The sequence below is a fragment of the Schistocerca americana genome, chromosome 1, assembly GCF_021461395.2.
Source record: "Schistocerca americana isolate TAMUIC-IGC-003095 chromosome 1, iqSchAmer2.1, whole genome shotgun sequence".
Taxonomy (NCBI): Eukaryota; Metazoa; Arthropoda; class Insecta; order Orthoptera; family Acrididae; genus Schistocerca; species Schistocerca americana.
Window position 1 is genome coordinate 381,588,269 of NC_060119.1, and position 13,609 is coordinate 381,601,877.

At 35.3% G+C, this 13,609-nt stretch overlaps 1 protein-coding gene across 1 annotated transcript in view; it reads left to right on the plus strand.

Moving 5' to 3' along the window:
* Positions 1–13,609, plus strand: part of LOC124601218 (bifunctional glutamate/proline--tRNA ligase) — a 252,178-nt gene that overhangs the window by 155,501 nt on the left and 83,068 nt on the right. Inside the window, exon 14 of the mRNA XM_047136226.1 lies at positions 11,297–12,601. Within this exon, the coding sequence (XP_046992182.1) occupies positions 11,297–12,601 (1,305 nt within the window). The remainder of the gene's footprint in view (positions 1–11,296; positions 12,602–13,609) is intronic.

A 13,609-nucleotide genomic window follows, 5' to 3' on the forward strand; every position in this document is an offset into this window, starting at 1 on the left:
CGCACTATTCTGATACTGTTGGTCTTCATATTTATATTTCCTGCCTATTGTATGGAGGTCTCGTCTGTTTGCAGTTCCCCTGGTTGCTTACGATTGTATCTTGGTGGAGCGCGTGTAATAATATTGAGGGAACCTATAATACGATGTTCAGAACCGTAGAAGAATTATGCGCCAAAGAAAAAAAGGAGATCAATGACAATTTTGCATTAAAGACAGCTAATTAAAACTAAGCAACCCAGAAAATGAATAAAGGAAGAAGCAAAGTGTCCCTTGCAATTGGAAAATATCACTGAATCATGACAACATGAGAATTACTGATCACCAGCATATTGCATAATATCTTTTCAGGCGTTACTATGTAGATATAAGCAATACAAAAGTCATTGACAAGAGGTATCGCAAACAAACGGGAAAACTAAGTAAAATTCGTTTTGCAACAATTTTAACAAAATGTCTTCATAGATAACGGTATTCCAGATTATATTGTAAAGAAATGCAGACAAAGTTAGCTTCTTTTTGCCGGGCAGGCATATTTCCAAACTGTATAATAATTGCGAAGTGGCCTCTGTTCATAAGAACGTAGGAATAAAAAAACCATCGTAGGAAAATATTAACCATTCCCGATATTAATCAGGGTTTAAAAAAATAATAAAAAAGTACTGCATAAAAAGTTAAATAAACTTTTGAACCAAAGTAAAATCCAAACTGATGCTTAGAATCGCTTCAGGAAAAGTGGGCAACAGATGTCATCCATTATACTTTTAAAAAAACTGTCCTAGAAACAATGGAAAATAAACAAAATACCACCAGCATTATAATCGTTTAAAAAGCTCCAAGTTTATGACATTAGAGGCACTGCATTAAAATGGTTTGTCTCGTGGGAAACAGAAGTGAAACGTGAACCGTAAACAAATATTAAGGCAAATTTCTCAAATTTAGAAACTCTATAAAAAAAATTGGGAGTTCTTCAAAGATCTGTATGTGGACCAGTCCTTTGCCTCCTGTATACAAATAGCCTAGACCTGACACAGAGCCTCAAACAAATACATTTTTTTCCAGATGACACAAGCATCCTTCTTATTCGAAACACCCAAAACCACCTAAGAGCAGCAGTAAATAGGTCTACAGTTAACTAGCTGGGTAGTTTGAGGGAAATAAGCTGTTGATAAACACAAAAAACATTGCCTGAATTTGTACATAAAAAGGTGATCCAAGCAACATAAGTGTTACAGTAAACTCGAACGGAATTTAACTGTCTCTGAAAACACTGTTTTCATGCACTTGGATTCAAATAGAATTCAGTTGGCATGCACATATAAGCAAAATAAAATGCACTGATAAATAAAGAATGATACAGTGTATATTTACTTTCTGTTAAAACAAATTTTCATTCTGTCTGATTTGCGTACTTTGCCTATTTCCACAGCATACACCCATTCATACATATTTTATTTATTTTTTTTAATCCACAGTCTGGAAATACTTTGGAAGACTAAATTAATAAATCAGGTTCCCAACGGAAATTGAAGATCATAGCACAACAGCCATTTACAACACCATTAGATGCAAATAGCTTCTGTGGTTTGAATGTAAAAGTGAAAGTAAATATTTTATTCAACCATGATAATCAAATATTGACAATAAAATACGCCTTGCAGTCAGGTTCAGATTATAAATGATTAACAGCACCAAACAGAAATGTAATCTCGGTCACTGCATTTAAACATAACTTATAGCAAGAAAATTAGAAAGATATTTGCAGAACAAGATACTTACAGGGTGGCGATTTTTCTTGAAAACCTTGAATTCTCAAGGAATTTCATTTCAACCTGGAAAAATCAGGGAAATCTGTAGGGAATTTCAGGAATTTTATAAAACCTCAGGAAATTCTGTGCTTTTAAGCTAACATTGGATTTAAATGTTATTGAGCTTTAGAAATCACGAATTTTAAAATACTTAATATTTTGGAGAGTGTCAATTATTTGAATATAAGTCCATATAAATTACCAATGTTTAAAAATTGTGATTAAACTACAGCCAAGAAGATGATGTTTGTGTGATGTTCAAAACACACACACACACACACACACACACACACACACACACACACACACACACACACACACAGCTAATTTCACTGGATGTCATCTTCCTCTCCACATGTGGAATTCTCAGATCGCTCTCTCTCTCACATACACAAAGAGTGAAAAGTATTACATGAATAATCTACAACAGGAATAAAAATTAATTCTGTATGGGGTGACATGAAATGTAATGCCTCACAAACTTTGATACTCAGTCTGCTCCTGTTCCTTACTTACATAAATGACCATTCAGCGACTTTAAAGGGCTATTTACTGAGTATGTTCCATAATAACAGCTGCCCAATTATGCCCATGTCAAGATACAGCCCAGATGATAGCAGTACAGCCCAACAACTAGTTCACAGCAAATAATATTCATTAATCACACAGAGACTCATATTACATAATTTCAACCAAATAAGAAAGCTGCTAGGAAAAGACATTAATAATCATCCTCTAATGGAAAAAGTTTGTGTAAAATTGATAAGTTGAAATAGATTTGACAGGCGGAGAAATTAGGCAAGAAACATTGTTTAACACATTCTACTTACACATTAAACCCTCAGGTAGTAGTCCGTGACCATCTGTGACAATGCAGTTGAAGTTAAGAAAGTGTTCACCAAAAGTGAGCCGTAAAAATACTGTATAAAGCAGATACCTGCACATCTTACGGAAACTTTATCATAAGTTTTGGAATTCTTAAACTACTACATTTGTGCTACTTATTGCTAGTAATAATAAATCCTGTCAACTGTGATTTGTGTTAATCTATCATCAATCCAAAGGTTGAACCCACTTACCTAGCCGCTTATTGGGGGAACTATAGTTGAAAGTGAACTTTGAACCGCAGTGCAAATCAGCATTTTTCACATTAACAAAGATTGCTAGAGGTGAAAGAAGTGATAGAAATTGTAGTATTCTAAGGAATTGAACCCATGACCTTATGTGTTGACACTGTGTAATTTTTCACTGAGCCACAACCACGGCATACACAGCCACAATATAAGACAAATAATTTCCATGAAGAATTAGCCCCATAATCTGTGTGGGGTTATGTAGCCTGCTGAAAGGTCATCAACAAACTAACTCCAGTTAGATGTGAAAAAATAAATAGAAAATCCTTGTAGATTCAAAAAAATATTAAAATCTAGCCATATTAGCCATTCCTTAAACACATTATCTGCTTAGCTAGGCTCAGTGATGGTAGATTTATGTTAGTTACATGGCAAGCAGTAATATTCCTTGGAAACAGACATTTATTTTTGTGGTATTGTGATCAGTGCAAATGCAGTCAAATATGAAGCTGGTAACAGGTGATAAACGACAGTCATTTACCATCAACAGTTCATTTCTTCCTATGTCGTCTGCTTTAGCTTTATCCCAAAGTTTTATCGTGATTCAAAGATTTGTTTCCCCAATGAGATACAGATTTTCATCGGTTTCTTGAACCATTTAAGGCAAATGCCAAGGTGGTTTCCGTGGAAAGGACATAGTTGATTTCCTTCCAAATCATTCCCCGGTGTGAGTATGTGCTGTGCCTCTAATGACCTACCGTTGATAAAACTGTAAATCCTAATCTTCCTTGTCTATCTGGTTTTTATGTATTCAGTAAAAACGCCTTTTCTCAAGTCTTTGGACATGAGGACGTGGGGAAGAGAAAAAGAAAGCTACACCCCACACTAATGCAGCCTTGGAGAAGGAATTTGTACATGGAAAATAAGCCCAGTGCAGATCTGCTACAAAATTTTTCACTCCTGGCTTCTTACATGTCACTATGGATGGGGTGGAAAGCACTGAAGAAAGAAAGAAATAAATAAAAAATAGGTGTGCACATAAAAAATGTTGAATAGTTCAGCAGACAAAAAAATATTTTGCAGTATTAAAGAAGATTCTTGACATCTACATCGTATGGTGCATGGAGGGGGGTTCCTTTACCACTACTAGTTATTTCCTTTCCTGTTCCACTCGCAAAACAGAGCAAGAGAGAAACGACTGTCTACATGCCTCTGTACGAGCTCTAATTTCTCTCATCTTTGTGGTCCTCATGTGAAATGTACCTTGGCAACAGTGGAATTCTCCTGCAGTCAGCAGCAAATGCCAGTTCTCTAAATTTTCTCAATAGTATACCTTGAAAATAACATTGCTACCCTGGCAAGGATTCCTATTTAAGTTCCCAAAGCATTTCCATAGTACTTGCGGTTTGTTCGAACCTATCAGTAACAAACTTAACAGCCTATCTCTTAATTCCTTTGATGCCTTCCTTCAGTCTTAATACCCATTGGATAAAAGATTGAGAGGCCAATTTTCGTGTCTTTCTGTAGAAGCACGTACACGCTTGTCCAACATTTTAGAAATAACTGCAACTCCCCTTAACTGCCCTTTAAAAAGCTATGCAACACCTGTTCTCAAAATGTTGGATGGCATTGTAACTTCTAATTCTAAAATGTCAAGTTCCATTGGACCAGATAAGTAGAAACTACTTTCTCATGGAACAAGACATTACATAATTTGTAGGGAATTGTTAATAAATTCAAAAACATAGATAGAAGACTATGGAAGTAAAAAAATTACCATAGTATATACAATAAATAAAATATTTGAATGGAAGGCTTTAAACTGCTTCCAAGAATTCCTTCCCAGAGTAAAAGGAGTGTGGCACATGGAAATTTTTCTACTTAGATTTCAGAAATCTGAGTAGGTTTTACATGAGAGTTTTTCATTTCAGCCAGAAGCTCTTGAAAATGAAATTTACAGACCAGTGCCGACCTTTCCCATGCCATAGTTAGATAAATGTTATCCAAGTGCAACTTATTTTTCCATTTGTTGTTCACTAATCATGGATAGTTCTTTTAAGTAAGTTCAGATTATTAACTACAAATCCGATGAAGGAGTATATTTGGAGGGATAGCAGAGTGAGAATCTAGAGACTTTTGAATGACAGTCTGCACAAACTGACACCATACATATTCTCAATGTGTTTTTCTAGGTTTAAGAGATAATTTGTGATACGTAGATGCTCCATCCACATTCAGTCCAAATAATTTAAAATGTTTGACTTCACTGGTTGTTTGACCGCCCTGTGCTAATATTATTTCACTTCATTTCGAAAGTTGGCACACATACGTAGATGCACCAGATTTCTTTGTTGTCTATGTGAATAACCAGGTGGACAAAAAAAGAACTATGAAATTCATAAATTTAATATGAACATCTACGATCAGAACTATGGAACATAGAAACTAATATATATATAGTCCACAATTAGGGAAAAAGACATTCTAACTGCTACTGCCCTGTTAAAAGAAGATCTGAAGCAGTAAGTCGTCATTGTATTCTATATATGTGTTTTTAAGACTTCCAAACTTTTTTTTTAGCCTCATCACATGTGTTACATTTTCAAGGGTAGCAATTTGCTAACTGTCATGTTTTTGATTATGGTCTTTTGTATACCTTACTTTCCACTTCCTGTAACTCTGGTTATAGATGTATACATTTTCATGGGTAGCAGTTTGCTAAGTGTCATATTTTTGATTATGATCTTTTGTATACCTTACTTTCCACTTCCCGTAACTCTGGTTATAGATGTATCACACACATAAAATTCCTAGTTCTCCCTCTGTGCTGATGAACCAGAGTACAGCATTAACATAAACATTTGATCGTTATTTTAAACTATTGTAATGAATTCCTTGAGTCCATTTTTGCCAACTTCTTTACAGATTGTCAGTAGCCAAAAACCAAAGGCTGATTGTGAGCCTTGTTATAACTGATTATGCACTCTTTCAGATTGGTACATCTTTTTATTTCTCAGACCACATGCAGAAACTTTTTGGAAAAAATGTTTATCCAGATACAGTTCATGAATTAAAGTTTCAGAAGCAGATCATTTAAGAAAGAACACATTTACAAAGCCTGCTCTATCTTTTGGTTATTAACTTTTTTCAGTGTAGAATACAAAAGCAAAAGCGCTGCACTCAGTTGCACTAGCTTGCAGGACTGTGACAAATGTAAATACTTGTGCTCTGGAAATGATTTGCCGCAAATATTGTCAAGCAGCAGTTGGTAATGTTACTGAATATGTGGCGGCAGTTTGCATGGCTGGTAGTGTGGCATGGCAACATTGCTGAGCCATATTGTTGCCAATATGCAACTTTTTGGGCCCATGCAAACCTACCATAAGACCACTAAATCAAGTAAAAATAAATTTTCCTGCCCTTTGTTGAGATAATATGGTTCAGAAACAGTAATCCAACTGTGATGTGTTGTTTACAATGAGAGGGCCATGAGAAAGAGCTCTGCAAATATTTTGTTTTATCGTGCTTAAGGGCATACAATTTACTTGTTCTTGGTGTGGTCTTCAGTACAAAGGCTGGTTTGACACAGCTCTTCATGCTAGTCTGTGCTGCACAAGCCTTTTCTTGTCTGCATAACTACTGCAACCTACATCCATTTGAACTTGCTTATTGTATTGCAGCCTTGATCTCCATCTCCAGTTTTACCCCCACCATTACCAGACTGGCGATTCTTTGATACTTCAGGATGTATCCTATCGATTGACCCCTTCTTTTAGTCAGGTTGTGCTATAAATGTCTTTTCTGCCCTTATTCAATTCAGTAACTCCTCATCAGTTATTTGCTCTAACCATCTAATTTGCAACATTCTCCAGAAGAACCACATTTCAGAAGCTTGTCTGAACTGTTTAGCATCCTGTTTCACTTATTTATAAAGCTACACTCCTGACAAATACCTTCAGAAAAGACTTCGTGGCATTTATATTCAGTATTTACATACTTTTCAGTAATGCTGTCCTTAGTATTTCCAGTCTGCATTAAAATGCTTTATTTTGCTGCTTAAACAGTAAAACACATTTTCCGCTCTTAGTATCTTATTTACAAATATGAGTCCCTGTTATTTGTAAATTAGCTGAGTGACTTAAAATATTTAGGCTTAATGTTAAATGATTGTAGGAGATTCTCATTAAAACAATTTCTTGAACTTTTCTAACAGATGATGTTATTACTAGTTTCAACTTATTATCAAGTCGTCATGAGATGATTGAATGTGTTGCAAAGTGACTCATAAGCAGTTGATAACATTTGTGTGACCTGAGACTGAAAAATATATACTTTAAAATAAAAAATGTGTTTCCCTATGTCATTGTGTTACTCTGTGCAAATTTATTGAAAGTCAAAAATAGCTCAATGAATTCATTAATGTAGACTCACTCACACTGTAAAAAATCTGTATAAGAAATTGGCTGTGCAGTTATTTTCTCTTTTGGAAAATAAGATCTTGTCCATACAGTTATTTTCTCTTTTGAAAAATAAGATATTGATGATGCAGTTATTTCCTGTTTTGAAAAATAATCAATAATTTATCAGTTATGTGCAGTACTTAAGACACCAACATTTTCAGCTTTGTCATTCTCATTGAAAATTACTAAGTGCCATTCCCTATAGCTAGCTGCATCATAATTCGAAACAAAAATCAGATAAATTTCCTGTTGGATGTTTTGCCGTTGCTTTTCATTAATGTCTCCTATTCTAAAAAAGAAAATTAGTTCCACTTCTGACACTGGCAGTAACTCCTACATTCCTGCTAAAACACAACATTAGTAAAATATCAGCCCATCAAAGTACTTACCTAGCAGCAGAAAAGTTCTTTATGGGCTCCCTGATCAGAAATTATGTAAATGTAATGATACTCATGCACTCAGGCTAATTCAAATAACAGCACATCTTATTTATGGCACTTCTAAATAGAAAATCCGGAACAGAATAGAAGCACTTCTAGCTACCAGAAAAGTGGTGAAAATTTTTCACTCTGATTCGCTGAGATATTTTCAGCAGTCTTCATTATTGTAGAGCAGCGCACAGCTTCCATTTGTAGTTTCAGCTTTAGGAACTGGCTGTTGCTGATGCTGAATACTCACTCAGATTTAAAGTACGTCAACTGGTTGTTGCTTCACAAACGTTGCCTTTACCATACTTGCTGCTGTGTTTGTAATGTATCCATTGAGCACAAATACCTTTTGTTTTTAATGAATTTGTCAAAAGTTATGTTTACCATTTGTTCCCAATTCATTGGCACTGGAAGACATCTTTCTGCTTCTTATTTTCTTGGTATAAAATTGTCCAGCTGCTTTCCTAATTCTGTAATGTTTCACTTTGTGCAAAAGAATATCGTGGTCGATATATTCAAATGCTTTTGTTATAACAGATACTAACGCACATAATAGGACCAACATTTTATTGGCACTCACCTACAGTGTTTGTTTACATAACTCTTTCCTGCCTTATTCACTTCCTCCAAGTGGCCTACTTTTTTCTGAGCTTATTTCTGAAATCAGTGAAGCTATTTTAATTATGTCTTGCGACTCCAATGAAATGCGTAATTTTTTTTTTTTTTTTTTTTTTTTTTTTTTTTTTTTTTTTTTTTTTTTTTTAAATTGAAGTAAAAGAACATCAGTGGTCTTAATGAAACACATACTGTTTGGCTCGCTTTCTCCATCTAAAAACAGTTCATTGCAAAAAATATTGCGGTTAGTGCTTAAGATTTTTGCTCACACATTTAGAAATACGGAAGTACTTACATTTTTTTGTCAACTTGCATCTTTACTTACCCCTGAGATCTCAAAATTTGTCAGGGCAAAATGCTAAATCTTTTCTGGAAATCAGGGAATTTCACGTGGGGAAACTTGTGGCAACTCTGAAACTGTAAACTTTCATGAGTAGATTTGTGCAATGTCTGTTTTTAAATCAAAGACTCACATGAAACAAATCATTATTTCCCCTTACATAATTTTCCTGGCATATGAATGGTTCATATTGCCCTATCAAGTTTTGTAACAGGAAGAAGTTTACAAAAATACTAATTGTTCATTTTGATTATGTGCAAATATTTTCATTAAAGCAATAGTTATGGAATTCGTGTCTAAATATTCAAACACATGGATTTACAGAACTAAGTCTTCATAATAAATGCCTAACCTCACACCAAATTATACAGAGGAACTTGCAATTAAAATAGAAGTACCAGAATATTACATATAAAGACAACTCAAGAAGAATCATCAAAAGAAGCTAATCACAGTTCCCTCTCGGTGCCTTCATTTATAGAATTCTTTAGGGCAGCCATTGGTAGAGACTGCTTGCATCACAGATGTTTCCATATACAGTGACAACATGAGCATGGCAATGTGGGCAGTTTGAAAAGAAAAGAGAGAAAATACACATTAATATTATTATCTGACAAGCAAATTTAATCCTTAATATAACAAATTGAGTGAATCAGCTCCACATAAATTATTCAAACATGTTTACCAATTCAGATGAAGGGAAAAAACTAATTAGCTTGAATGAAAGCTGTTGACGTTGTTGTGGTGGGGGGAAGACTGACGTGATATGTTGTCTGCTCAGGCTGACATAAACCATTTTGTGTGGAGACCTTTTTTTTCTTTCTAAGCTTTTCTCTTTGCAAGAAGTACCTGGGTAAAGGAGGATATTATGCTTCAGCACTCCCACCAAAAGCATACCACCTCTGCTCTTCACAATTCAGTCTGCAGGACTAAGCACTGAATTGTGTGCTGTGAAAGATGTGCTTCCACAAGCTGAACCTTGTGTGGTAGAATGTTTTCATTTTGTTCTTGCGTAAGGACTTCTGCACACAAGCATCAACAATGCCGTTATTGTAGATCCACGCTCACAGTTCCATATAGAAACATATGATGATCTGTGTATGCATTCACCTTGTACAATCCTATGGACAGACACTCCCATAATGGGTTCCAGCATCTCACCAAATAAAACATGTCTGCTATCATTTAGCACTGATTTATAATCTAATGCACTATACAAAAAGTCTGTTCTTTTGACAAGTGGTGTGTAGTACATGTTTGGCTTGTCACCCCATATAGATAACACCACCTTCTTGAAACATTTTGTGTTCTATGCTGGATGGGATCACAGTTTCAGGAGCAGACTAGTGGAAATGGGTGAAGGTTGAGATCGTAACAGAAAATATTTTTCGTGGGAAGGCATTGAAACTTGTAGCCATTCTTGCTTGTATGTTGTGGCTGCAGAGCCTATGATGAAAAATGTTACCAGAGACTACAAACAATAGAAGCCTGAATATTTCAATAGTGACCACCTCCAAGTATGAGTTCCTTCTAATCTTCCAGTTGTCCTTCGTTGCATTTCATTCAGTAATTGTTGTTATATGATGCTATTTGTTATTCCATTTGCATCCTACCTCATGTGGCAACTACTATCTTGTTCTCAAACCTGTACAAGGGTTGGACAAAATTCCGGAAGCACCGCTAGAAATGTGTGCTTGAACATAAATACAGATGCTAGCCAAGCATGCAGATTCTATTGTTGTGTTTGACCAAGAACGGCATGTGCGCAAAGTGTTCAGGAAGAATAGTATAATATTTCTTTGAAAACCATACAGGACCTGTATTTATCCATTCTGAGATGACTGGAAGCTGTGTCTGCTGCGTGCAGATTATACAAATGAATTGCATTTGCAGTTTTGTGGGACATTATTACGGTAACAAAGTACTCAACTTCTTTATTAATGACTTACTATTTTCAAAATTTACTGCTATTTTCATGTTTTTCATTCATTTACTGCTGTATCGGTGTGCTGCAGTATTGTGGCACAGGAATTTCAGTGTCTTCCAGAATTGCAGATAAGAATCTGCAGCCAAAAAAACAAAAATTGGTAATTAGGTACATAACTATATTTCTGAGATGAGAATTAAAACTTTGACTACTATTTGCAGCAAGTGGTGTTATTTTGTTTACTTTGTATACATTTGGTAATCCTGTAGCACTCTTTAATATATGCTAATTTACAACCACACTTTTTCTTTCCACGTAGTGGGGGATATAGCAGTCTGTATTATGATATAAGTTTCGCTTTGGTTGTTTATGTTACCATTATTCATCTGTTCTTCAGAATAATGACATAGTTCTGTTCTCTATTAGTTCTTGCCACTTCTCCCCTCCCCCAATCCTGTGTGCATATTTTAAAATGAGAGAGAGGGGGGGGGGGTCTTTACAGGGCAGATTAGGGGGAAAAAATGGAAAGCCTAAGGAAAGTTTCAAGTTTTAGTCCTATTAATTTAAGTAGTATCCTTCTTAAGCTGAATAGATTTTCTCTCAATGATGTTTAAATTGATGCTAGCCTTTCTGTTTTTATTTTCACAGGAATTTGGGAATAAGGAAAGCAGAAGTACTCAGCAACAGGAAGCTGGAAGAGATCTCAAATCTGGGTCTACTCCATACTCTCTTTCATTCAAAGTTGAATCTGTGTATGCTGTAGGTTCAGATGCTAAAGTTGCACTTTTACAAAAAATAGATTCTCAAGAAAAATTAGTTAGTAAATTGAAGGAAGAAAATGCCAGTGAAGAAACAATTGAAAAAGAAGTGAAGGCTCTCCTTACATTAAGGTCAGAAACTAAAGCCTTGACTGGTGAAAGACTTAAAATTGATTTTGATCCACCAAAAATCACTGAAGAGGAACAAGAAAAACCACCAAATCAGGTTAAGGATACTAGTATTACGGATGAGCTTTTGCTTAAAATTTCTGCACAGGGTGACACTGTTCGAAAATTGAAACAAGAGAAAGCTGCCAAAAATATAATTGATACTGAAGTAAAAAAACTGCTAGATTTAAAAGCTCAATTCAAATCTGTCACTGGAGAAGACTGGCGAGTTGACCTTGTCCCAAAGGTAAAAAAGGAACTAGAATTGCCATCACTTAATACAAGCATTGATGTTAGAAATGATTTACTAGAAAAAATAGCAAGTCAAGGATTAACAGTAAGAAAACTAAAATCTGAGAAAGCAGATAAAGTTGTAATAGATGCAGAGGTGAAGAAGCTTTTGGACCTGAAAGCTGAGTTTAAGTCTGTTACAGGAGAAGACTGGAGGACGGAATTAGCATCAAAGGACCATAGTATAGCAAAAGATACTTCTGCAGGATCTGTAGCTCCTGATGTTAGAAATAATTTGCTGAAAGCAATTTCAGAACAAGGAGATGTTGTTAGGAAACTGAAATCTGAAAAAGCACCTAACAGTGCGATTGATACTGAAGTGAAAAAACTACTTGATCTGAAAGCAGAATTCAAAGCTGTTACAGGAGAGGACTGGAAAGTAGAATTAGCACCAAAGAACAATATTTCGCCAAGTGCTGGTGCTGTAGCACCTGATACAAGAATCAACTTATTAAAAGCAATTTCAGAGCAGGGAGATATTGTAAGGAAACTGAAATCTGAGAAGGCATCTAAAAGTACAGTTGATGCAGAAGTGAAAAAGCTACTCGACCTGAAAGCAGAATTCAAAACCATTACTGGAGAGGACTGGAAAGCTGACCTGTATTCTAAAGATACTGCTCCCAAAATGCCAACTGCAGGTGCTGGTGAGGATACTGCTGCCATTTCCACATTGACACAAGAGATAACAGATCAGGGTAACAAAGTGAGAAACCTGAAATCCACAGGTGCACCAAAGGTATGTTGCTACACTAGAAGAATAAATATAAGTATTTTAGTAATGAATAACATGCCATTTTGTAAAAAGAAGCAATAATTACATAATCCCCCAATTTCCTGCTTTGTGCGGTGTGGGTAAGGAAAACACCTAAGTAATTTCCAGTGCTAGCTTTACATGTTTTGTTATATCCCAATTCAAAGCAAGGTGACAAAACAATAATCCATTGAGAATGAATCATGATTATCATATTGTTAAATACCAGCGTCAGTATACTGTGCTTTATTTCAATAACTCCTCAAGTTTCAAATATTTGTAGTCTTTCATGTCAAATTACAACATTACCTTATGCAAATGAGCCAGCATGACATAAAATTTAACCAGGTCGTATTCAGTTTCATTCATAAATGAACATTTATTTCTTACAGTTACTCAGTGTACTCATCATATCACGTTTAATGTTAGTTATGTGAAAAAGCCAAGTATAAATTATTACAAATCCTGAGAGCAAAGCAAACAGTGGAATGAATAGAGCCAACCACATAAATAAGAATTTGGATGTAGGGTATGAACTTTTTCTCTTCTTCAGACAACACGTACACAGCTGTGATGGCCTAGAACAGTGACCCAAGTCAAACAATGTAGTTTTGTGTGTATCCAAAAGGGGGAAGGGGTCTATTCTGAAAAAGAAGCTGAATTACTGTGTTAAAATTCTTATTGATATGCGTATTCACCATCAAAATCCTGTGCTTATATGTTGACTGGTTGTTTCTTTCTCATTCCATTGCACACTAAAAATCGATTACACATACAGAAAAAATCAATCTGTGGTGATACAGTCTTAATAAAACAAGGATTGTCCTGATAATTTATTGAAAGTCAACTATTTCAACATTTCATTGTTCGCATAACAGCTTCTTAAGTCTTACTGTTCTTGAAGATGATACATCACTTGCATTCACCATGAGCAAAACCATAAAATGAAATGTTGGTCATTTCACTCTAACTGTGTAAAAGAACCCATATACG